The following is a 26,238-nucleotide window of genomic DNA, read 5'->3' as shown; positions in this document are numbered from 1 at the left end:
GATATGCCTGTGTAGACCAGTAACTAGAACTTCTCAGAGGTTTTGATGTAGCCTGGCATAAATTAAAAGCCAGCCCCTTGTTTAGCTTACTCTAAATGCAGTCTGGCTCTGGTTGGCGGGGGAAGAGGGCACAAAGCATGACCCTAGCATTGCCTGTACAGCAATGCTGAACACATAAGATGCTATAAGCAAAGATCTGGGGAAACTGCTGCCTTGTGTGCCCTCTGGGAAATTAAGTCTTACATGGGCAGTACCAGTCCACTACGTGAGTAGAAAATCTTACTGCTTGACAATGAGTAGATCAGCCAGGTCACTGAACTCCTTGTGGCTGTATATGACATATATCATTTCTGTGAATTAAATACAAGCACTGATTCCATTATCTCTCAATCAGTCTGTTAATCAGAGAACAACATATCAAACTTTTCCAGTGGAAAAATTATTGTCTCATCCCAGATAGCAGATCTAACTCTGCCTATCTGAATTACTCACTTGGGCACATTAGCTGTTCACAGTTATTCCTTGGATGGAAGATCAAGGGGTAGGGGAAATTTAGAAACAAAGCTTTTTGTTTTATATCATGTACTCTGTATTGTTCTACTTACCTGTGATTGCTGCTTGCTAAATTGGATAGGTTCATTCTAGTTTGTAGTCTGAGTATACCCTGTGCTTATTTTAGAGAGATGAACATTAGTGTGTTGTAGAAAAAACAAACAGAACTCTTGGGACACCTTGAAAAGTTATTTCTAAATTCTAACAGAAAAATGTCATCTTCAATCTTCTGTGCAGTCCCCCACTGGGACTACTTCTGAGCAGGCCTGCTGTGGAAAAGTATATTCCTGAGCTTGAAAGTCCTCTAGCACAATGGTATATCCAGCCTGTTTTCAAACCCAGGATAGATTTGTTCACAACATGCTGGAACAGTGAGGCACTGTATTTCTGTTCCTTGGCAGGCAACCACCTCCTGCCCATGGGGGATGCTTTCCAGTTCATTTGGACAGGCACCACCTTTTACCTATTTCCTCTTTTCTTGCTCCTCACAAGAGTAGTAGCAAAGTTGCTTTGAGGACCACACAGAGGCTATCCTGATAGCACCTTTTTGGCCACACCAGGCATGATTTGCCCTCCTTCTTCAAAGATCAAGGGGGTGTATATTCATCTACCTTTTGGAATGTTCAAACTGAACATTCCATACCTCTGCCTCACAGCTTGGAAACTGATGAAGAGGTTTTGCTCAGTTCACATAAGGCTTCTACCTGAAGGTCTTACAGTTGCAAATAGAGTCATTTTGAGCTGTGGACATGTTCTGAAGGCCATTCTCCTACCTCCTGCCCTATTTTGGTGGTGCTGCAGTATTTGTTCACCTTTAAGGGCACAAACTCATTGATCAGAGTGCATTTAGCAACCATATCAGTTTCCACTCTCTTGTCAGAGGCCTAACTGTCTTCTTACATCATCATTCTAAACAGTTTTTGAAGGGATTGTTAAATACGTATCCCCCATGTCCTGCTTTGATACTGCAATGGTCCTTCTCATTGGTACTTTCACAATTAATGTTGGAACCTTTTAAACCACTGGCGACCTACCCTTTAAATCTGCTTTCTATTAAAGCGTGGTTTTTGGTGGCTATAACCTCGGTCCAGTGAGGTAGCAAGCCAGCTGCATTCTGCATTGACCCACCAATTTTGAAGAGTTTTGTGGGGGGGGGGTTGCTGAATGAGTAGTCTTTCAGACCCAATTGGGAGTTTTTGCCCAAAGTACTTTTTATATTCCATAGGTTACAGAACATTATGTTACCTGTTTTCTTCCCTACACAGAAGCTGGAAGAGCACTTCACATGCTAGATGTTTAGGAGAGCTCTGCTTTTTATCTTCAAAGAGCCAAACCCTTTTGGAAGTGTGTTAGTCTGTTTAGTTCATATACGTGGTATAACAAAGGCAGACCAGCAACATCTCAGACACTGTTAAGGGGATTGTTTCAGCCATTCAGACATGTTATAGACAAGCGGGGTTACCATCTCCTCTACATATTTGAGCCCACTGAACCCAAGGCCCAGGGCTTCGGATGTGATGCAGAGAAGTGCCCTACTGCTGGAGATCTGCCAATCAGCTACTTGGTTGTCTTTGGAGATGTTTGCAAAACACTATGCTCTGGACCTGCAGGCAAGATTTGAAGAAGAGGTTGGCAAGGCCATCCTACACTCTGTTCAAGTGACTTATTCAGGTGAGAACCTCACCCCACCTCCTAGACTGGTAGCTTGATAACATCCCAATGGGGGACTGCACAGAAGACTGAAGATGAAAATGAGGTTGCTCCTACCTGTAACCGTTGTTCATTGAGTGTCTTCTGTGCAGGCACATATTCCCCTCCACCTGCCCCACTGTGGGCTCTCAGAGGACAGTTTTTCTTCTGGTACTTGTGGCAGCTCAGGCAGAATTGAGGGAGTGGCAGGAAAAGGATGTCTCACGGTGGTGATAAGGAAGAGGAGCACCCTCTGGAGGACTTTTTAGAGGCCTGCTTGGAAGTCCTAATAGAGGACTGCACAGAACACAGTGAGCAAAACATTAATTATGAATAAAAACATTAGTCTATAAGTCCAGCCTAGATTAGCACAAGCAGAATTTATGGTGATGCAATTATATGTATTATATATAACATGTTAATTATACTTTAGCAGTATTGGAATGATAGGTATAGTTTTGTTGAAGTCTTTTAAATTTGCATGGAATCTTAATACTGGTCAGAGAACCTAGTTTCTTAAAAATTCTAATGTTGTGTGTGGGTGCTTTGTAAGTTTCTTTGTAGAGTTGCTGTTGAAAATTTTCAGAAAGCACCTACAGACGTCTCCAAATGTCTTTCTCTGAACATGCCCTTGATGTTGCTATAGCCATACATTCCTTTTACTCAAAATTTACCCATTATTTATTTAGGGCCTTTCTAACTCATCTTTCTCCAATTAAGGACCCATAACAAAGCTGCTGGCTATTAAACTTTAATTAGATGAAAACTTCCTTCCTGATTGGTGAGGGTCAAATAAAGGCTCCATTGTGACAAAGCTGCTGTTGTGCAGATAGCCATATAGTGTTTATGCTAACCTTGAATACAAACTGGAAAAACTAATAGTCTTTAAAAACAGTTTTTTGCTTTCATGATGAACATTTTGTTCTAACTGAACGACGTTGCTTTTGTTGACTTGTAAAATGTTCTCTCTCCTCCCTCCCCCCACCAAAGGAGGGGAATTCAGTGAAATTTGATAATCTATAAATGAGTTTAAATAGTTCAATCAATATATAATTTCATTTGAGGACAGCTCTACCTGCAAACATATTGGTCCGTCATTCCTAACAACACAGCCAAAGCTCGAGATAGGACTCCCTGTTCTGTGAATAAATGAATGTTCCCAGGAGTATGCTTTAAGCCATAACCCTTAGTTTCCAAGACTGTTAATGATAAGAAGTTTTCAAGGTTATTAATACATAAGGTCACCATAAGTCAGAATTGATTCATAATTAATTTGTAAGGTCACCATAAGTCAAAAGCAATGAACACATAATGTGTACACACAGTAGGCATGAAAGCCATCAGCCTGAGACCCTAGAGAGGTGCTGCCAATCTGAGTAGACAGTTCTGACTTTAATGGACCAAGGATCTGATTCAGTATAATGCAGATTCATTTGTGCATAATATGGAATACAGATTTTTGTACTGAGTTTGTTGAACAATATTTATGGGGTGGTGCATAGTATTAGCAAAGCTAGAGTTTAAGTCTAGCTTTTTGTCCTGCATGTTTCTGCTCATGGCCTTTTCCCTCCATTCTTACATTTAGACACCTGAATGGTTAGACAGTGACTCCTGTCAAAAGTGCGACCAGCCTTTCTTCTGGAACTTCAAACAAATGTGGGATAGTAAGAAAATAGGCCTTAGACAGGTTTGTGATATGCATTTCTTAGATCATTCTATGCCACTGAATGCAGCATCTTAATGCTACTTTTGACTTCTGTGTTCTGTGAACTAATTTCCAAACATAATCCTGTTTTCATGGGAAACTTACGTTGACAGTTCTAGGTTGGTTTTTGTAGGACTGTTTTATGGATGGATAAATAAAAAGGAGACTGCCCTAATAGGGCAGTGATTTCTCACTGGCCTCTTCTTTAAAACAATGGATCCTTTTGAACCACAGTGCAGTAATTTCACAGCAGTCGGGGGTAACCTTGAAAAAGTTCATCAGCAATTGCTCTATATGTAAAAGATGGCCACAACCTCAGATAGATATAGAGGAAGCAGTGAAATATTTTATCTACTAAACATACTATATTCAGTAGAAGCTTGTCTCTTAAGTTGCAGTTATCCTTTCTGATAAAATAAATTTATTTGACAATTCTAAAATTTAATTATTGTTTGTTAGATCCTAAGCAGTGTGCGAAAGGCAAAATCTTTCGGCCCCCCTCTTTTACTGAAGCTACCATTGCCTCCCAACTCATGCTCTTTCAGGCAGGTTGAAACAAAGGACGGGTTTGGTGGGCAGATAGAGGGAGTCTCTCTGCCCAACAAGGAGGGAGGAATTAGCAAAAATAATCCTCTGCTAATGGAAATGGTGTTTTGTTGGAGATGCTGCTGTGTTGACAGAACACTCCTATAGGATCCAAACTGATGCTTTTGTCTTTATAATTTGTTCTTGTATTGGCTTTCAGTGATTATTTGTATTCTCCTGTCAGGAAGGTGAAAAAGCGGTGTTTGTTAATCAAATGTGTTCTGTAGAAATCTTTTTAATGGTTTTGTATTTTGTTAATGAAGCATTAGTTTGGAGACGGAGGGTGGGTTCTAAATTCTTTCATCTTCAGTTGCTTTTCCTTCTTCCCTGAATAGGTTACTAATTCTTGATTGATCTACATTGGTGGAATTTTGTGGAGGAAAGCACAGTAGAAATGCACATGTTGCACACTGATTCCGCCAGTAGGGTTTGCTATAAATGTAAGCTGATATCCATCCTGACTCCAACTCATCCTTCTTTGCTTTTAACTTCAGCATCATTGCCGAAAGTGTGGGAAAGCAGTCTGTGGCAAATGCAGTTCGAAGCGTTCTTCCATACCGCTCATGGGCTTTGAATTTGAAGTGAGAGTCTGCGACAGTTGCTATGAGTCAATAACAGATGAAGAGTAAGTTATTGTTCTGGACTCTCGGCCTACCTTTTCCCACCTTTTTTGTTTATGGCCCACGTCCACCCACCCTCCCCTCAAAATATTCCAGTTTCTGAGGGGAAACCCAAGTATTACTAGAGACTAAATTTTGAAAATAAATTATTTTAGAAACTTTTTAAAAACTGTTGCAACATGTCTTCTGAGGCAGTCTTGGCCAGTGGGGCGGGGTGCGAATTGCCCATGGCTTCTCCCTCAGTGAGAGGGAGAAGAAAAAGAGCAGGCTTCTGCTGCTGCCACCAGCACTGGCTTATTTGGGGTTTGGGCTACTTGTTCACAGAGGCAGCCATTTGTGCCTGCTGGCTGTGAGGGATTCTGGGGCTCCATCCTGGACCAGGGCCCCAAAACTAACCCTATGTGACCCCTAGCCCTAGGGAAAGGATGAAGTTGCTCCTTTCAAGCAGTCTAGATGCAAATTGTGATGCTTGCTTTAGACAGTTTCCACCCTTTACTCAATTATGTGGATCTTTTGTTTCACTCCTGTTCTTTCCTCCCCCAAGGCGTGCTCCAACAGCCACTTTCCATGACAGCAAGCACAACGTCACCCATGTACACTTTGATGCAACCCGAGTGTGGTTGCTGACTTCTGGGACAGACAGGATTATTAAGGTAAGAGTTCTGGATAGTAATTACAGGTATACTGGTTACAACCCCTTTGAATGATATCTCATTTTTTCCCTGCTGGGAAGTCCCTTTTTTAATTGTTATTGGTGAAGGGAAGGGACCAATATCAGCAGTAAACCATTTGGTAGGGAATGGGGTTTTTTTTCTTCCTTACTTACCTGCCTTTGTCTTTTGACAGCTGTGGGATATGACACCTGTGGTATCTTGATATGCCAATGAAACTTAAAACAACTCTGTGAACTGAAGAAGGGATGACTGAAGAAGGGATGACTAATACAGAATCCCCTGCAGAAGATAATGCAGTTCTCTGTGATGACCGATAAGGGAGAACTTTCAATACCTCTGGATGGTTACCCAAGTGATCTTCTGGAACCAGCATGAACTCTTGCACAAAAATACTCTACTTCTCTTTGTTCTCAAACTACAGAAGGTGGTTGTTTTTAAAAAAAAAAAAACAACTGTACAATCTGGCACTGTTCAGCTGTTTGGAATTTGTCTGGAAAATGTGTGCAGTGCAGTTTTTATAGTCTTTGTGTTCTGCGTTGACCCATGAGGTCTGGTGTGGAGGAGTCTGGTGTGGAGGAGCCGTCTTCTGCAACTTAGCCTGAAGAGGCTTTAACTTCTCTTCTGAGATGAGGCAGAAAGCAGAGAATTCCTCTAGTCTGTGTTTTGTGATGAAGCGCTGTTGAACAGACACTTGAATTGCAAGCTCTGCCATGAAAGATCTGGGCAGCTGCTGCTGCTGTTTAACAGGAAAAAAGGCATCATTTGTAATTGCATTCTAGTAAATGGTACAGGCAGGGGGGAGGGAGCAGGGGAAAGAAATGCAGACAAAGTCCTGTATTTCCTATTGCAGAGTCAAGAGTAATCCTTGTTTGCAAGTGATTTCGAAATGACTATGCTAGCTATCTAGCCCCCAAGCATTGCCAGTGACCCATCCAAAGCAGTGACTTAAATTAGTTGCAGGTAGCATGCCTGTGTATGGGAGTGGCATGGGGCTTGCAGGTGGGTCAGCAATGGCAGTGCCACCTTTAGGGATTTGCTAGGGTTGGTGTTCTGGGGCATGGTTGGAGACTTTAACTGTTCCGTTCCTCTTGCCTCTCTGGCAGGGCGTGCGTGCGTGTGTTTTTAAATGGCTGGTTGTTGTAACTTGTTTTTAATTCTCAATGTAATCCCCAGATCGAATGTGGCTGAATTTAACGTTTTGTTCTGCTACCGTTGTTAGGTAGGTCCTTTACAAATAATAAAAATGCTGAAATGAAAACTGCCTCTTTCAAAGCATGTAAGTCAGTCAATTTAAAATCCTCTGCCTTTTTCTGAAGCGCAACTTCTGGTCTTGTAAATTGTCCCTGATGAGATGCCTCCTTCTAAGCATATGGATCCAGGCAGTTCAGCTGAGGAATTGACAAGGGACCCAGTTGCAGGAAACCTAAATACAGCTCTAGCAGCTGCTTTTAAAGTCTAGTGTCCACATAACTGTCTGCATCTGATTTGTTGTGAAAGGAGACTATGTGACTGTTGGGGGAGGGGTTATAACTGCCACATATATATATATATATATATATAGAGAGAGAGAGAGAGAGAGAGAGAGAGAGTAGATTTCAGATTTTTCTGCAAACCTGAGGCATTTTTCAGGGTAGTCAAAAGATCTATCTTGTCTGCTCACAACTCCAGTCTCCAGATTCAAGTTTATTTATTTATTTATTTATTACTTTGCATTTATATCCCGCCCTCTCCGCAAGCGGACTCAGGGCGGCTTACAGTATCATAAAAACAATCATTCCATAAAACATATAAAACCATAATACATTTATCAGTTTAAAACTATTACGCTATCTCGATCTAAGTGTCCTTAGATATGGCCAGGTTAACAGTTAGAACATGTAAGTGGTGATCTGCACAAAATCTTACTGATTATGTTGAAGTTTCTTCTGAATGGTTTTGTGCACACTGAGGTGTGGATCCTCCTGCTGTGTTGATGCCTCCCTCTCTCCCCCACCTACTGTGGTCACCCAGCCACATGCCCCCTTCCCTGCCTCTACCCACTGCCTGCAGGGGTGTCCCTTCTGGCTCAGTGCTGAGGGGAGAGTCAGGGCGGGTGGCTCAGGCAATACAATGAGAGCTGCTGTCTCCAGTGCTCCCGTCAGCTACTGAGCACTAGGATTCAGTCACCAGCTTGGCAGGCAGGCAGTTGGGCAAAGAGGCTTCTTCTCTCCCACCTGAGCTGCCCTCTTCCCTCTCCTCAACAGTGGCAGAGGTGATGGCTCACCCAAGCTCCTGACCACTTTGGCGCCTCAGCAGTAGTGGTGGCTGCCCACCTGGCTACTATACCACCTTGACGGTGATGGAGGCAAGTGCTCACTCACCTGCCTGCTCAGTCACCCTCTTTGCTGCCTCAGAAGCGATGGCAGCTCCCCTTTGGGTGTCTGCTCTGAAGCTGGGTGTAGGAGTATTTTTTGTGCCAGTTGTTTGCATGTTAGGACTTAAATTAACCTTTCCAGTTTTGCTCGATCCCCCCCCCTCCCATTTAGTCTGTAAAGCAGCTACTACTTTCAGTGCACTGATGTGCTTGTAGAGCTCTCCTTGATGGAATCCAGTTAGAAACAAGGGATCCGTCTGGATTTAAGCCATTCAGAGAGCTCTTCCATATTGGCTTCTCTTTGTGTGTTAATGGCAAGTGGGGTGGGACAGGCTATCTGGATGTATTTAAATAATGCTAGATGAGGCACAACTTTGGTTCAGGAACCATAGTTGCACCTTTCAGCAGTTAAAATACACAGTGTGAAATTATTAGCACAGCAACAACTCTGGGTTACCAATGTATGACCACTCAGTGGGGAACTATAGCCATTCCTCACTCTGAAACAGGTGTGCCCATATAATATGCAAATTCTTCAACATCTGTTGGTTGCATCAACACAGAAGCCTTTTCTTAGGTGTTCACCTAGTACTGTAAAATCTTTACATATGTATACCCCCTTTTGTCATTCTCACTTCCTCCATTTCATTCTTGCAGCCACAAACCTCAGTTAGGCTGAGCGAGAGTGACTGGCCCAAAGTCACCCCATGAGCTTTCATGAGCAGAGTGGAGATTCAAATTTGGGTTTCCCAGATCCCAGCTAGTTTATCACTCTGAATTTTGCATGCAGAAGAAGAAAATATTGGATTTATATCCTGCCCTCCACTTCGAATTTCAGAGTCTCAGAGCGGCTCACAATCTCCTTTACCTTCCTCCCCCACAACAGACACCCGGTGAGGTGGGTGGGGCTGAGAGGGCTCTCACAGCAGCTGCCCTTTCAAGGACAACTCTTGTGATAGCCATGGCTACCCCAAGGCAATTCCAGCAGCTGCAAGTGGAGGAGTGGGGAATCAAACCTGGTTCTCCCAGATAAGAGTCCGTGCACTTAACCACAACACCAAACTGGCTCTCCAAACAGAAAGTCCCAGGTTCAATCCCAAGTACCTTCAATGAAAAGAACTAGGCAGGAGGTGATGTGAATGACCTCTACCTGAGACCCTGGAGAAGTGCTGCCATTCTGAGTGAAGAATACTGACCTTGACGGATTCAGTATAAGGCAGTGTCATGTGTGAACACTATACCATGCTGGCTCTTTTGCCAAAGGCAGATTTTTCTGTAGTTCTTTACAGTATGGAAAGATACGCTAACGAAAACACTACTTTGCAGACTACTTTAACATTTACTAGAAGAACTGATTGTGATCTTATCAGCCTGTCATAGGAGTGGCTGCCAGCTAAACTGCAGCGTCATCCCCTCCCTCTTGCCTGTGTCTGCAAGCTGTTCCCTGTCATAGAAACATAAAGATCCCACCATTACAAAACACTATTTCTCTAAGTAACCTCTTTCTTGTCCCTTCCACGTGACATGTCCACAAGCCATGTTTAGGCAGCATTTTTTTTAAAGTTCATATTTCATGTTAGTACAAGTGTCAGCCTTTGTTCCTGCTGATTAACTGCTGATGCATATTAAGGTGATCTTAGTTTTGCACCTGTTTTTTCTGCAAGTCCAGAGTATACTTCAAAGCCTTTTCTCTACCATTAACCTGGAAGTTCCTGACCTTTCTGAGCCCATAGCCCAAACATTTTTCTTGGGGGCACTTACTCTCGCCCCTCCAATGTTGTGACATCATTTCTGACATCACCTGGTAGTGACTGGATGATTGGCCACAGAGAGCTGGCTGGTCGTCTCCTTTCACTGTATTTTTACACATGATAATATTGATGCCAAAGGAGGCACCCAGCTTCCTTTTGGCCCAAAAGTGCTGGAAAGAAAAGTTGCATGACCACTTGCCTTCCCTGCCCAGCCGAAGTTGACCAGGTCACATGATGCCAGCAGCAAACCGCTCCCCTGCTGCCTTGATGCAGGCGCAATGAGGCCACTCTGGTGCAGGCACAGTGAGGCACCAAGGTGGGCCATTTTGCCCTGGCTGCCTGACTCCGCCCTCCACCATTCTCTTTCCTATGTGGATGTGGCCCTTTGCTCTGCCTGCCTTCTCTGCCTGAGTTCACCTGCTGCCCTGCCCTCCTGCCTTCTCCATGCTGGGAGTCAGAAGGAGGAGAGCCCATCAGGCAAGGCAAAGTGAGCACGAGCAAGAGCTGCGGGCTTTGTGCCCTGCCAGCCACCTCACTTAGCTTCTAGCAGTCCCAACATGGCTCTGGGACTAGCAGCAGCTGAGCCATACCTAGGCGGAGGCCTCCCCACTACTTCCCTAGCTGGAGGCCCCACCCCTACTTTCCTACTAATCCCAGGTATGCAGGCAAGCATGGTTGTCACCCCAGGCTGGAAGGCTCCCAGGAGGGAGAAGGGGGTGTTGAGGGGGAACAGGAGAGGTGATAGGGCACATTCAACACCTGTGGGCATCTTTGAAATTCTAGCACAAAATGGCTATCGCAAGAGGTGGAACCAGCCATAAAATGGCTTCTGCAGCTTTCCTTCAGTCACACCATGAAGATCCTTATGTTGCAGTGGTAGCTGCCACCAATGTGATGTCTTTGAAATCCTGCACAGCTAATCAAATCAGAAGCCTTGTTGGGCAAACCCCCACCCACTTTTTAAACACACTAGGTTGGCACCAGGAAAGGTGTCAGCCGGCACCATGGGGCCCATGGACACTGCACTAAAGACTCCTGCACTAACCACTCTGATCCTCATGTCTGTCACTGTATGCCTCTGCTTTTTCTTTGCATTTAATAGCTTGAGCAATAGAGCACTTTTTCTGCAGAACAGCTTGCTCTTGTGTACTATATACATGCGGAAGAATCATTGTATAGGTGCTACATTTACACTTGCTCCATTTCTTACATCGGCTCACTATCACTATAAACTGGAAGTAATGAAGTGTTCAAGCTGACAGAATGGATTCACTTGCTTTCAAGTGAATGTTGCTATTTGTCAATACAATTTGACAATTATATTGTCAAAACTAAGGGAGATATGAATATCCCTTGAGAAATTTTGTTAGCATTCTGTCTCTTATGACCCTAGTGAATCACAAATTTCTGTATTTATTTATTTATTTATTTGGGATTTATATCCCGCCCTTCCCACGAATGGCTCAGGGCGGCTTCCAACAATTAATCAGACTTAAAAGTAAACAATTTCAGATATAAAACAGTTAAATAATTTAAGCGGTTAAAACATTAAAACAGAGTAATTCAGTTTCCTATGAACAGATGGCTGGCCAGTTTCCTCAAGTTGTTATCCTAGCTAAATGTAAGCTAGGTATAAGCTAGCTGGAAGAGGGTCGTCTTACAGGCCCTGCGGAACTGCGCTAAGTCCCGCAGGGCCCGCACCTCTTCCGGCAGCTGATTCCACCATACAGGGGCCATAACGGAGAAAGCCCTTTCCCTGGTGGCTTTCAGACGGGCTTCTTTTGGCCCGGGGATAGTGAGGAGATTTTGTGTTCCTGACCTCAGTGCTCTCTGGGGAACATGTGGGGAGAGACGGTCCTTCAGGTAGGCAGGTCCCAGGCCATATAGGGCTTTAAAGGTAATAACCAGCACCTTGTACCGGACTCGGTATATCACTGGAAGCCAGTGCAGAGTCCGGAGACCCGGCTGGATGTGTTCCCACTTTGGGAGACCCAATAACAGCCGGGCCGCGGCATTCTGCACCAGCTGCAGTTTCCGGGTCCGAGACAAGGGCAGCCCCATGTAGAGGGCGTTGCAGTAGTCCAACCTTGAGGTGACCGTAGCATGGATCACTGTTGCTAGGTCGTCGCGCTCCAGAAAGGGGGCCAGCTGCCTTGCCCGTCTAAGATGAAAAAATGCGGACTTGGCAGTGGCTGCTATCTGAGCCTCCATCTTTAAAGAAGGCTCCAATAGCACCCCCAAGCTCCTGACCCTGTCCGCCGCCATAAGCGGCGCACCATCAAAAGCCGGCAGGGGGATCCCCCTCCCCGGGCCGCGGCGGCCCAAGCAAAGGACCTCTGTCTTCGTAGGATTTAACTTCAGCCCACTCAGTCTGAGCCACTCAGCCACGGCCCGTAATGCCTGGTCAAGGTTTTCTGGGGCGCAGACAGGCTGGCCATCCATCAGCAGATAGAGCTGGGTGTCATCAGCATACTGGTGACACCCCAACCCATACCTTCGGGCAATCTGGGCAAGAGGCCGCATGTAGATGTTAAATAACATCGGGGAGAGAACCGCCCCTTGGGGCACACCACAATCAAGTGAGCGCCTCCGAGACAGCTCCCCCCCAATTGCGACCCTTTGTCCCCGACCTTCCAGGAAAGAGGAAAGCCACTGTAAGGCCAACCCCTGAATCCCTGCGTCGGCGAGGCGGCACGTCAGTAGCCGATGGTCGACCGTGTCGAACGCCGCCGACAGGTCTAACAACATCAGCACCGCCGAGCCACCCCGATCCAGATGCCGTTGAAGGTCATCCACTAAGGCAACCAACACTGTCTCCGTCCCGTGTCCTGGGCGAAAGCCGGACTGAAATGGGTCGAGGACGGAAGTGTCATCCAGGAAGGTCTGTAACTGCTTCGCCACTGCCCTCTCAATAAGTTTACCCAGAAAGGGCAAATTTGAAACCGGCCGATAGTGTGTCAATTGGGCCGGATCTAAAGATGGCTTTTTTAAGAGGGGTCGGACCACAGCCTCTTTAAGTGGCGTTGGAAAGTGCCCTTCCGTTAGGGATCTATTTATGATATCCCGCACGGGATATCTAAGGTCCCCCTTGCAAGATTTAATAAGCCAGGAAGGGCATGGGTCTAATTTACAAGTTGTTGGGCGAGCAGATACAAGAATCCTGTCAACTTCCTCCAGACTGAGGGGGTCAAAGCCATCCAGTATATAATCCGAGGACAGGCTCGGGGCCTCAGGTTCGCTAACTGTCTCCAAACTGGCAGGGGAGTCGGGGCGGAGTGATGCGACTTTATCCGCAAAAAATTTCGCAAAAGCCTCACAGCCTATTTCCAATTCAATAGAATTTAACCTGCCTTGCGGCAGCGTGGTAAGTCCTCTAATTACGTCAAATAATTGTGCCGGGCGCGAAGTTGCGGATGCAATCTTAGCCGCAAAGAATGCTCTCTTTGCGGATTTGATTGCCATCTCATAGGCCTTCAAACTCTCTCTATAAGATGCTCGGGTCACTTCGTCTCAAGTACGCCGCCATTGCCTCTCTAGTCATCTGAGCCCCCGCTTTTGTTGCCGCAGCTCCCGGTTAAACCAGGGTGACGGTTTCGGGCGGGGGCGCAGAGGGCGCCTGGGTGCGATCTCCTCAATGGCCCTGGAGAGCCCATTGTTCCAGGACTCTACCAGACCATCCAGGGAATCACCAGTGGGCCAGGTATCCCGTAGAGCCGTTAGGAACCGTTCCGGGTCCATCAGGCTCCGCGGGTGAGCTAAAATACGCTCTCCGCCTAAACGGGTTTTGGGTGATACCTCCATACGGGCCTTGAGGGCAAAGTGATCTGACCATGGCACTGCTTCCATAGCAATATCAGTCACTGATATTCCGGCCGCAAAGACCAGGTCTAACATGTGTCCCGCCTGATGAGTGGGTGTTGTAACAACCTGGGAGAGTCCTAGTGTCGCCATGGATGACACCAGGTCCATCGCCTGGCTGGATGCCGCGTCATCGGCATGGACATTGAAGTCACCCAAGACCAGAAGCCTTGGGTGCTCCAACGCCCAGCCCGCCGCGGCCTCCACCAGGGATGGTAAGGCGCCGGCCGGTGCGTTAGGCGGTCGGTACACCAGCCAGATCGCCAACCCCTCCCCAACATCCCACATCAGGCCAACACATTCAACGCCCGGGATCTCTGGGGCCGGAAGAGCCCTAAAGGAGTAAGCCTCTCGTATGAAGAGTGCCACCCCGCCCCCCCGCCCGCTAGTCCGTGACTGGTGAAAGACCGAGTATCCCGGGGGAACGGTCTGGGAGAGAGCTACCGTCTCCCCTTCGCGCACCCAGGTCTCGGTCACGCAAGCCAGGTCCATATCCTGTTCAATCAGGAACTCCTGCAGGACAGAGGTCTTATTATTAATGGACCTGGCGTTGCATAACACCAGTGACGGAGGCGAGTAATTCAACCTGGCCCCACTACCTGTCACCGTTGGGATGGGACGAAGGCTGGAAGGGGGTCGAGCACTGTTGTGTCTCGATCTCCTTCCTTATAACAGAGGATGCTTCAGCAAATTCCATCTAGTTTCTTAGCTACGAAGAAGAATCTGTGCTCAAAACCAGGAACTTGATTTGTTGTTGTTCTGTTGCACAGTCGAGTTCGACACTTTGCGACCCCATGGACAAAGTCACGCCAGGCCCTCCTGTCTTCCACCATCGTCCGAAGTCTGCTCAAGTTTGTGTTTGTTTCATCAATAACGCTGTCCAGCCACTTCATCTTTTGCCATCTCCTTCTTCTTTTGCCTTCTGTCTTTCCTGGCATTAGGAACTTGATAGGACAATTTAAATCGAGCAGGTAGTTTCTGTACAGCTAAAAAACAGACCATAAAACGGATCACTGAGCAGCTTAAAATAAGAGTAAAATAACATCTGCCATGAGTCCCAATGCCAGATAACATGAATATGTATTAGATGTTTCCATTTAATACATAAGAAATTCCCCAAACTGTATGGATTATTCTTTATAAATAATAGTGCAAAGAAAATTTTATTCAAGGTATAAGCTTTCATGGGCAAGCACATGAAAATTTATACCTTTAATAAAAATTTTCTTGGTTTTAAAGGTACCACTGGACTCAAATTTTGTTCTCTTAATCTACTTGTTTGACTTGCAGCACTTCTTTTTGCTCTTCAGGAAGTAGGTCTGCAGTCAGATGAGCAGCCTTCAGTCTAAGAAGAAGAATGAAATTGGATCCATTCCAGCCTGGCTTCTACCCGGCCACGGGATTTGATTCTCCTGTATAGAGCTTATACAGGAGGAAGTTTCAGGTTGGCAGTTTCCAGTCAGCTGAAGTTAAAGCTGCCTTCCAGGCAAAACTCCAGTCAAGAATTGAGGACCCCAGTTGCCCCACAAACCCTTCTCCAGAAGCACTCTGGGAACACCTAAAAACTACTGTCCTGCAGATCTCTGAAGAAGTCCTCGGGTTCTCCACAAGGAAGAACAAGGACTGGTTTGATGAGAACAATCAAGAGATCCAAGATTTACTGGCGAAGAAGAGATCTGCCTACCAAGCACATCTTGCTCAGCCCTCCTGTCCTGGGAAAAAAAGCAACCTTTCGCGCTGTATGTAGCAACCTCCAGTGCAAGCTTCGAGACATTCAGAACGAGTGGTGGACCAAGCTTGCTGAGAGAACCCAGCTGTGTGCAGACACTGGTGATTTAAGAGGGTTCTACGAAGCCCTGAAGGCAGTATATGGTCCATCATATCAGACTCAGAGTCCCTTGCGTAGTGCAGACGGCCAAGTGCTCCTCACAGACAAGGCATCCATATTGAACCGGTGGTCGGAGTATTTTCAGGTTCTCTTCAGTGCCAACCGCGTAGTTCAAGATTCAGCAATTCACCTCACCCCACTTCAACCAGTGAAAACAGAGTTGGATGAGATCCCCACTCTAGAAGAGACTGTTAAAGCCATCAAGCAACTGAAAAATGGCAAGGCAGCAGGAGTTGATGGAATTCCACCAGAGATCTGGAAGCATGGGGGCACAGTACTACATAGCTCACTTCACAAAGTACTTGTCACCTGCTGGGAACAAGGCAAATTACCACAGGACTTTCGCGATGCAATCATCATCACCCTATACAAGAACAAAGGGGAAAAGTCAGACTGCTCCAACTACCGGGGGATAACCCTGCTCTCCATCGCAGGCAAAATCCTTGCCAGAATACTCCTGAACAGACTGGTGCCCGCCATTGCAGAAGAACTCCTCCCAGAGAGCCAGTGTGGCTTCAGAGCTAACAGGAGCACCACCGACATGGTATTTGTTCTCAGGCAGCTCCAAGAGAAATGCAGGGAACAGAACAAGGCTCTGTATGTGACTTTTGTCGACCTTACCAAAGCTTTCGATACCGTGAGCAGGAAAGGCCTGTGGCAAATCTTGAAACGTTTAGGATGTCCCCCAAGGTTCCTCAGCATGATCATCCAGCTACATGAAGAGCAGCGAGGCCAAGTCAGACACTGCAACGACCTCTCGGAGACCTTCCCAATAGGCACAGGTGTAAAGCAAGGCTGCGTTCTCGCGCCAACTCTCTTTACGATCTTCTTTAGCATGATGCTTCAAAGAGCTGCAGTAGGTCTAGATGATGACGATGGTGTCTACATCCGCTATCGCACCGATGGCAGCCTGTTCAACCTGAGGCGACTAAAGGCCCACTCCAAGACAATGGAAAAACTCATCCGAGAGCTACTGTTTGCTGATGATGCTGCACTCGTCTCCCACTCGGTATCAGCTCTGCAGCATATGACGTCCTGCTTTGCAGAGGCTGCCAAGCTATTCGGCCTAGAAGTTAGTCTGAAGAAGACAGAAGTTCTCCACCAGCCTGCACCCCAGGAAGATTATCACCCTCCCTGCATCACTGTGGGTGAATCAGTTCTGAAGATAGTCCAGCAGTTCAGCTACCTGGGGTGCATCATCTCCTCAGATGCTAAGATCGACAAGGAGATTGACAACAGGCTGGCAAAGGCAAACCGTGCATTTGGCCGACTGAACAAAAGAGTGTGGAGCAACAAGCATCTGAAAAAAGGCACAAAGATCAATGTTTACAAAGCGGTTGTGATGACAACCCTCATCTACGGCTCCGAATCGTAGGTTTTATACCGTCATCACCTGCGACTCCTTGAGCGCTTTCATCAGCGCTGCCTTCGCACCATCCTCAACATCCACTGGAGTGACTTTGTGACCAACACTGAAGTTCTCAAGCGGGCGGAGGTTACCAGCATCGAGGCACTGCTGTTGAAGACGCAGCTGCGCTGGGCAGGGCATATTTCTAGGGTGGAAAACCACCGCCTTCCCAAGATTGCCCTGTATGGCGAACTCTCCACCGGCCATCGAAATAGAGGGGCACCAAAGAAGAGGTACAAGGACTCCTTGAAGAAATCCCTTGGCACCTGTCGCATCAACCATCACCAGTGGTCTGACCTAGCCTCAGATCGCAAAGCATGGAGGCACACCATCCACCAGGCTGTCTCTTCTTTTGAGAACGCATGCATAGCTGGTCTTGAGGACAAAAGGAGATTGAGGAAGAATCGCACTGCTACAGCACCAACCCTAAATCAGACTTTTCCCTGCAGCCACTGTGGCCGGACCTGCCTGTCCCGCATTGGTCTTGTCAGCCACCAGCAAGCCTGCAGCAGACGTGGACTATTGCACCCTTCTTAAATCTTCGTTTGCGAAGCCAAGCCGAGAGAGAGATAGAGCTTATACCCAGGAATGACCGTATCCCATAGATCTTCCCCGTGCCAATATGATTTTTTTAGATACCTACTAAATCTAAATTCTGAAGTATCTACTATACTTAAATTGTTAATGAAGGCCATGAAACAACTTTTATGAGGGCTAACCCAAATCAATTAAATGTCATGCAAGCTATTGAGCTCATCAGATCTTTTCATTGGGGTAGGTGTGACAAAAATTTTAAAAATTAAGGAGGTTGAATATCTTAAAACCCTGTTTTGTGTGTTAGATGTTGAGAGGCGCATAGTTTCATTACTGTAGATGTGAAGATCATAATGTGCATTCTGGGAAGACAAACAATGGAGTCATCTTATTTTTTAAAAAAATAAAGTCTAGCAGGGTCCAAATATCACTCAAAAATAATCCTAACTCAGTCAGCAGTCTAATTGGTTGCAGGCTCACAGCTCATGTAGAAAACAGGAGCTGTTTTCAAAGAGTTAAGAGATAAAGTTGTGTATTTTTTAGCTTGTTAATCTTCCTACTCCTGGTTAGAAGCCAGTGACCACAGAGCAATAGTTTTCTGCCATCTGTCTGGACTTTGGGATAACTAAGCAAATGCCTTGTCTGTTGAGGGGGAAAAAATTACAATTCTTACTTCTGTTTCCTAAGCCTATGTTCCTAAGTATATTTTCTGGATCTCACTCATGCAGGAACAACTTTTTAAAATGAAAGATTTTTGCATCTTTTTATTTATTCTCAAAATAGTTTCAGCTATTTTGTGGGAGACACCCAGAAACTACTCCTCCTCTATGCTAAGATTACATGAAATAATTTTCATCAATAATTAATTTTTGTATGGATATTTTTTCCTCTGAGAGCAGTTTGACTGATGTAAAACACCTCTTTTTTGTAATCAATATGCATCATGAGCAACTATTAGTGGGTATAAATAATATGAGCTGTAAAAGAAGAGCTTTTTTAATTGAAGAAATCCAATGTCCCAGAGGTTGTGGCTTCGCTAAGAGATGGTGTTCAACAAGGAGAGCATCACTCTTCCTCTGCTGCCAGGCGTGGTGGTGACAGTGGACAGATCTGAAGAAAAACCCTTCACTGATCCCCCAGTGGCAGTTGTTGGTGTTAGAAAATGTGTGAGAGAAAAGCAGACAAGACCTACAATCCTATTCCAGCTCAAATAGGAGTAAACCACCCTTAAATATGACAGGATTTACTGCTGAGTAAAGCATAGGATTAATCTACAAGGTTGTAATCTTTTCCCCACTTACACTAAAATAACGCTCAGAAAGACTTTTCAATAAACAGCCCTTAGGAGTGTGCTTATAAACAGCCATCCATCTTCTCAGCACCCTCAGTGGCTTCCACTGCTCTGTTGACAAGGCAGAGTTCAATCTGAACATGTTGTAGGGGTTCTAACAGCTGCATGTCTGTAGTCACAGATTCCAGTAGGGTCTGTCTGTTTCAGGGAAAATGTTTTCTTGTAGCACCATAAAAACTGACCTGTTAAAGCATAAGGTTTTGTAGGCCAGTGCTTCAGTCAGCAGAATTATATAGACACAAAAATATATGACAGCTGTCATTGCTGATAATGGAACTAAGCAGTCTGTTGTAAGCCATTTATCCCTGGCTTAGAAAGCTGTCTGATCTACTAAGCCCCTAGTTAACAAGTAAGCCTATTCCAGTACTCTGCATTCGCAAGAATTCCAGCTGTTGGGACTGATCACTGTGGCAATCTTATATACTGTTTGTGCTTTTGAAAAGAAACTGTATCACCTAAAATTCCCATTTCCTTTCTCCCCACCCCACACATAGAATTTATACATGAAAGATTCATGATGGAATTCACACAAACTATGCTTTAGTTCTACCCCCCGCCAAACATATCTAAAGAAGTGAACTGTAACTCATGAATGCTCATATGATACCAATGGACCCCTTTGTTTTGTCTTCTTTGCATCCCCCCCTTCCCTTCAGACCATGTTTCCGGTCTATTCTGAACACTTTTATGGAAGGAATAGAAGGCAAAGTAACTTTTAAAAAGTGCCAAAAGTGGGGAGCCAAAATCCCTTTGTCTGACAGACACTTGTACTGCTCGTTTTGCCTCAGTGAATCCCATCGCGTTGAGACTTGTGTCCATTGTACCAACTTTAGCAAGCAGGGCTGGAAAAACCGTGCCACAAGATTGTGCAGTTATTTACTTGAGGCTTCCCTGTGTCCTGGTATGCACGCTACATCAGTCTCTCAGTCTTCGCTGCCTCCTCAAATCCCAAAGCGTGATCTAGCAATGTTGGCAGCTTCATCGGTTTCCGTTCCTCCAAAGCCTAAGCCCGACAAGCCCAAAAGGCTCTCTTTGGAGTTATCCTCAGATTCCAAGCTAAAAAACCATCACCACTGCTCTAAGATGTTGTCAGTGTTGATTTTGCAACCTGCATCTGTGACCTTGAAGCCTACTCCATCGATCCCAGCTGAACTGTTGGCTCCGATGGATGTTATTATAGATGTCACTCAACTTCATGCTACTGCTACTGCTGCGTCCCAAGTCATCCACATACCATAATGATCACCCTCAATACACAGTAATTTACCTTCTGGTTTTCTCAAATCCAACGCCCAAGCCAGCACCAACTAGCATATTTGGAGCCATCCACACCTTCTCAGACTCGATTCTTTCCAAGACATCTGTCTATCACTTCAGGTGCGTCATTCTGTCATGCAAGTCACCCAACAATGGATTGGACAATCTTGGTCCCGATTTTGACATTGTTACTACTATTGAAACTCTTCAGTTTCTAGATCACCTTCCCCTTGGGAGTACACCCCTTGTTGGTACCAATGCCACTACCATTCAAGATCCCCATCTTACGATCTGTATAATCATTAGAGGTATAATGAGTATCCACAGTGTCCTGATCCAGACATCAAGAGTTTTGCTCTCATCATAAAACTCCTCCAACCACCACAGTGACTACATCCCATCCTTAACACGAGAGATTGGATATAGACAAGCTGGAACAGATCCAGAGGAGAGCGATGATGATGGTGAGGGGTCTGGAGACCAAGTCCTATGAAGAAAGGTTGAAGGAGCTGGGCATGTTTAACCTAGGGAGGAAGTGGCTGAGAGGTGATATGATCACCATCTTAAAGTACTTGAAGAACTGTCATATAGAGGGTGGTGTGGAATTGTTTTCTGTGGCCCCAGAAGGTAGGACCAGAACCAACAGGTTGAAATTAAATCAAAAGAGTTTCCAGCTCAACATGAGGAAGAACTTCCTGACAGAGCAGTTCCTCAGTGGAACAGGCTTCCTCAGGAGGTGGTGGGTTCTCCTTCCCCGGAGGTTTTTAAACAGAGGCTAGATGGCCATCTGACAGCAATGCTGATCCTGTGAATTTAGGGGGAGGTATTTAGAGTTTCCTGCATTGTGCAGGGGGTTAGACTAGATGACCCTGGAGGTCCCTTCCAACTCTGTGATTCTATTATCTGCACGGGTTCTAAGGCCTATCAGCATTTCTGCTCAACAAACACAGCCTGCTGCTGCATTCCTTTGAGATGAATTTCTGGCTGGTTTTCACCAACAACTCCCCCTCCCCCCATTTTCATCCTCAGAGTTCTCAGATTCAGAGGATGCTGCCTCCTTGCCTGGGGATAATCAGCCCATCTCTCCGGATTCTGACATTACCTAATCATGCAAGTTATCTCCATCTGAAGGCTCGGTAAGGCCTACCTTGATCTCCTTTCCAGCCTTGCAGAAACTCTCAACATCAAACTTTCCAGTGTGGCTCCCAAAGTCTCTGATGTTGTCCATGACTTGGTACAATCAGACATGCTAACAAGTTATCTACTACCTATGCTGCCAGTTCATCTAGAAGGCCTCTGGGAAGCGTGGGATATGCCTGCATCTGTACCATCTTTATTTTATTATTTATTTTTGTTTATTTGTAGTCCACCTTTTCCCACGAGTGGGCTCAGGGCGGATAACAACAAAAGTTAATTAAAAACTCCAAGCTAAAACCATAGGATACAATAAAACAAACAACATATATGTTGCAGGCGGCAGTTTCCATTTGGGCACATTATATATATCAATACAACAGTAGGCCCAGAGATGGAATAATAGATTAAGATAAAATTAAAATAAGATAGCGTCATGACAGGTAAGGGAGGCCAAGCAGATGGACATAAGGACATCTGCTGCCTCCAAAAGGCTTGAATCTTTATACAAAATTCACACATGTGAAGCCAAATTTATTTTCAACCACCTGGTGCCAAATTTGGTCATCCCCAACCCAAAACAAACGAGGCACCCAGCCCCATCGGATAAGGAGGGCAGGAAACTTGATACTTTGGGCCATAAAATGTACTGTCACAACCACTATGGCTAAAATTCACAATTATTTAGACTACTTCGCTGTTTATAGCCAGTTTAGTGTAGTGGTTAAGTGTGTGGACTCTTATCTGGGAGAACCGGGTTTGATTCCCCACTCCTCTACTTGCACCTGCTGGCATGGCCTTGGGTCAGCCATAGCTCTGGCAGAGGTTGTCCTTGAAAGGGCAGCTGCTGTGAAGAGTCCTCTCAGCCCCACCCACCTCACAGGGTGTCTGTTGTGGGAGAGGGAGATAAAGGAGATTGTGAGCCACTCTGAGTGGAGGGCGGAATATAAATCCAATGTCTTCTTCTTATACATTTAACTTGGCCAACCAGTTTACATCTTTGTTTCCAGACCTCCCAGATGGTTCTAAACAGAAGGCCTCTGACTTGGTTGCTCATCTATCTAGAGTAGGCAACAAATAAACTTGGTGCATCACACAGTTTCCTGCTCCTCTGAAGCCTTGGTCACCTCTAGAGCACTTTATTATCAACTGGCCAAGCAGTCCCTAACCAAGATGGTGAGGGCACACTCAACCAGGGCTTTGTTGAACTCGTCTGCCTTTTTAGAGGGTGTTTCCTGTCAGAACTTGTATCTGTTATGTATGCTGAGCTTGGTGATATTAGCCTAACCGACTCCATATTGTAACTGCCTACTAATCCTATGCCCTTGTAGTCAGGCCTACTAACCAAATGCTTTGCATTTCAAACAAACTGTAACCACTGAAGGGTGACAGATAGCCTCTGGAAAACATCTGCAGGTGTCCTTTGAAGCTAGCCTGCCAGAGCATCACAGCAGGGCTCCTTCCTCCTCCATGGAGATAAGGGACCCTGGGAACAGACAACTGTCTCCCAGAGTGTGAGAAATGGTTTTATTGTTTCTGTTACAACTGCATAAAGAATGTATCGATAGCTGAACCCGTTATCAGAGTCAACTTGTGCTTTTCCTGAACACAGTTCTCAATAAACGTCTTATACTTTTGAAACAAAGTAATGAGTTTCGTTTGAAGTTCTTTAAGTTCTGACATTTTGACTCTGATCCGTTTTTGGAGCTTATCTGAACTGGCAACTTAGCTGAATGGCAGCGAAGGCTCCAGATAACGGAGAGCCCAGCACCCCACCAAGAGAGCGACCGGTTGAGCCCGGAGTGACGGTGGTGAGGCGCAAGGTGAAGGAACCGGTGCACTTCTCCACGCTCATCTTTACCCCGAGGAGCTGGAGCCCGCGAAAGTCAACTACACTCATGGACGAAGCGGACGAACGCTACAAGACGTTGGTGACGGGCACCGGGGCCGAGACCGGGCAAGACCCCGAGAGAGAGGAGGGCCCGATCCCGCGAGGGGAGGACTATGCTCGGGCGCTGCGGAATGAGATGTTCAAATGGGTGAGAGAGATCCACAATGAGGTCCATGCGAGCCACGTACAACTCGCCGGGGAGATGCACCGGCAGATGGACGCCATCCAGGAGCAGATCCGGGTGCTACAGGGAGCTGGGGCGCCCGGCGGAGGGGCGCCGGCCGGGCCGCCCGATGGGGGGCCGGGGCAGCCGACGGCACCGGACGGCGGAGCGCCGGGCCAACCGGCGGCCCCGCCCGGAGATGGGGGGGCCCCACCGGGCTGCCAGGGGGGTCCCCGGCAGCCAACCAGTGGGACCCCCGGCGGGGCAACCGCCGGCACAACCGGCGGGGCCGACGCCGGGGCCAGGCCCGGCACCCGCAGGCCCAGCGGTACTGGGCGCACCGGGAGCTGGAGAGGGGGCACGAAACCGGGAGCTTCAGATCACCTTCGACGGGGACGCGGAGGAGGTGGAATATTTCACCATCCAATGCAACAGCTTCATGACCCACTGGGGAGCGAGTTTCCCGTCGGAGGCGAGTCGGGTAGACCACATAGCCTCTAGACTGAAGGGGGCCGCGAGAAAATGGTTCATGGGGTTATACACCGGGAGGAAACTGGAGTTGACGACCATGGCGGAGTTCCTCTAGGCTATGCTGCGGCAGTACGCGACCCGCTAAAAGAGGTGAAGGCCATAGAAGCCCTCCAGAGAATCGAGCAAGGGAACCGTACCATCCGAGAGTACGCCACCGAATTCATGGCGCACTGCTCCGCGGTGAGGGGTTGGAGCGAACTGATGAAGTACACCGCGTTCAAGAATGGGCTGAACGCCAACATCCTAGACAGGTGCTACCATCAGGGGAGGTCCGACACCCTGGTAGGCTGGATCCAGCTGGCCGGTGAAGTGGAGACGAACCTACAACACGTAGGGATCCGCCGCCAGCAGCAACTGGTAAAGAAAGGGGGAAAGCCGAGCCCCTCCCCCACCAAACCCGAAGGGAAAAGAGCCCCGGCGGCCCCAACGCCACCAGGACCACCGGGTGGAAGGAGATGTTTCCGATGCGGAGACCCAGGGCACCTAGCCGCCAACTGCCTGGAGAAGCCACGGCTCGCGACCCCACCCCCCAAGCCACTCGCACCAGCGCCAAAGAAAGCAGGAGGGAGAGCGAAGGAGCCCAGTCGGGGCGCCGTCGCCACATCCATGGCGATTGACGAGGATGTTATGATGATGATGATATTGGATTTATATCCCGCCCTCCACTCCGAAGAGTCTCAGAGCGGCTCACAATCTCCTTTACCTTCCTCCCCCACAACAGACACCCTGTGAGGTGGGTGGGGCTGGAAAGGGCTCTTACAGCAGCTGCCCTTTCAAGGACAATCTCTGCCAGAGCTATGGCTGCCCCAAGGCCATTCCAGCAGGTGCAAGTGGAGGAGTGGGGAATCAAACCCGGTTCTCCCAGATAAGAGTCCATGCACTTAACCACTACACCAAACTGGCTCTCCATCAAGGAATCGAGTGAAGTGTCCTGGGACCCCGAGCTGGCGGGAAATGACAGCGACCTGCTTTAATGGGTTGCTTTAATGGGTGCCGCGAAGCAGGTCAAAGAAGCGACGGCACCGATGACACCTTCTTCGCAAAGATCCTGGAGCTACATCCTGGCACCCTCGCCCTCCAGAGCCACCACCTACTCGAGTGAAGGGCCAGAGCCACCATGAGGTGCAGGAGATCCTAGACTCCAGGGTCCAACGGGGGGTATTGTACTATCTAATAAGGTGGAAATACTTTTCCCCTAGCTGCGACGAATGGGTCAAAGCTAGTGATGTGTCTGCCCCGCAACTGCTAAAGAAATTCCACCTACTGTACCCGCACAAGCCCCGAGCGAGAGCTTAGGGGGGGCAGTATGTCAGAACTTGTATCTGTTATGTATGCTGAGCTTGGTGATATTAGCCTAACCGACTCCATATTGTAACTGCCTACTAATCCTATACTCTTGTAGTCAGGCCTACTAACCAAATGCTTTGCATTTCAAACAAACTGTAACCACTGAAGGGTGACAGATAGCCTCTGGAAAACATCTGCAGGTGTCCTTTGAAGCTAGCCTGCCAGAGCATCACAGCAGGTCTCCTTCCTCCTCCATGGAGATAAGGGACCCTGGGAACAGACAACTGTCTCCCAGAGTGTGAGAAATGGTTTTATTGTTTCTGTTACAACTGCATAAAGAATGTATCGATAGCTGAACCCGTTATCAGAGTCAACTTGTGCTTTTCCTGAACACAGTTCTCAATAAACGTCTTATACTTTTGAAACAAAGTAATGAGTTTCGTTTGAAGTTCTTCAAGTTCTGACATTTCCTAGAGAACATCTGTGCTGCAGCAATGTTGTTCTCTCCATCCACCTTCATCTCGCACTACACGATGGATGTGTGAGCCAGATGAAATGCCTCTTTTGGCCAGTCTGTGCATTGTTTGGTGTTCCACTAGTACCTATCCAGGTGAGTGCCTTCAGGTGTAGTATAATACCCTATGATTGTTAAGCTTCCTTGTTTATGCCAGCACCCACCTTCCTTAATCAAAAGCTTGCTAATCACCCAACTGTGGAACTGCACAGAGACCACAATGAATATAACTGATGATCTTCAAGTGGTCAACTGTGCAGTCACACATGCCCACCCTGCCTTCACCGTAGCTGGCTCTTCTCATCATATTGTTATTGGCCTTGGGACTTTCCAGTAGTGGCTGGAAGAAGCTGAGTGCTCCCCAGGCATGCTCAGTGAGTGACTGCTCTCCAGAGTGAAGGAAAATGCATCAAAAAAGCCTGAGACTAGCTCTTGGAGTCTCCAAAGTAAGATTCATGACTGAGCACAGAACCCAAGTGTGTGACTGCACAGA

General features: G+C 46.8%; 1 protein-coding gene across 2 annotated transcripts in view; it reads left to right on the top strand.

The window, feature by feature from the left end:
* WDFY2 (WD repeat and FYVE domain containing 2) overlaps window positions 1-7,083 on the top strand; it is a 79,114-nt gene extending 72,031 nt beyond the window's left edge. For both annotated transcript variants that reach the window (XM_060233311.1, XM_060233316.1), the window contains 4 exons: window positions 3,827-3,928; window positions 5,026-5,156; window positions 5,696-5,804; window positions 5,998-7,083. In XM_060233311.1, coding sequence (XP_060089294.1) covers window positions 3,827-3,928; window positions 5,026-5,156; window positions 5,696-5,804; window positions 5,998-6,027 — 372 coding nt within the window. In that variant the 3' untranslated portion in view covers window positions 6,028-7,083. The remainder of the gene's footprint in view (window positions 1-3,826; window positions 3,929-5,025; window positions 5,157-5,695; window positions 5,805-5,997) is intronic.
* The last annotated feature ends 19,155 nt before the right edge of the window (window positions 7,084-26,238 follow it).

This window comes from Heteronotia binoei, chromosome 1, assembly GCF_032191835.1.
Source record: "Heteronotia binoei isolate CCM8104 ecotype False Entrance Well chromosome 1, APGP_CSIRO_Hbin_v1, whole genome shotgun sequence".
Lineage (NCBI taxonomy): Eukaryota > Metazoa > Chordata > Lepidosauria > Squamata > Gekkonidae > Heteronotia > Heteronotia binoei.
This window is presented reverse-complemented; position numbering and strand designations above follow the sequence as displayed.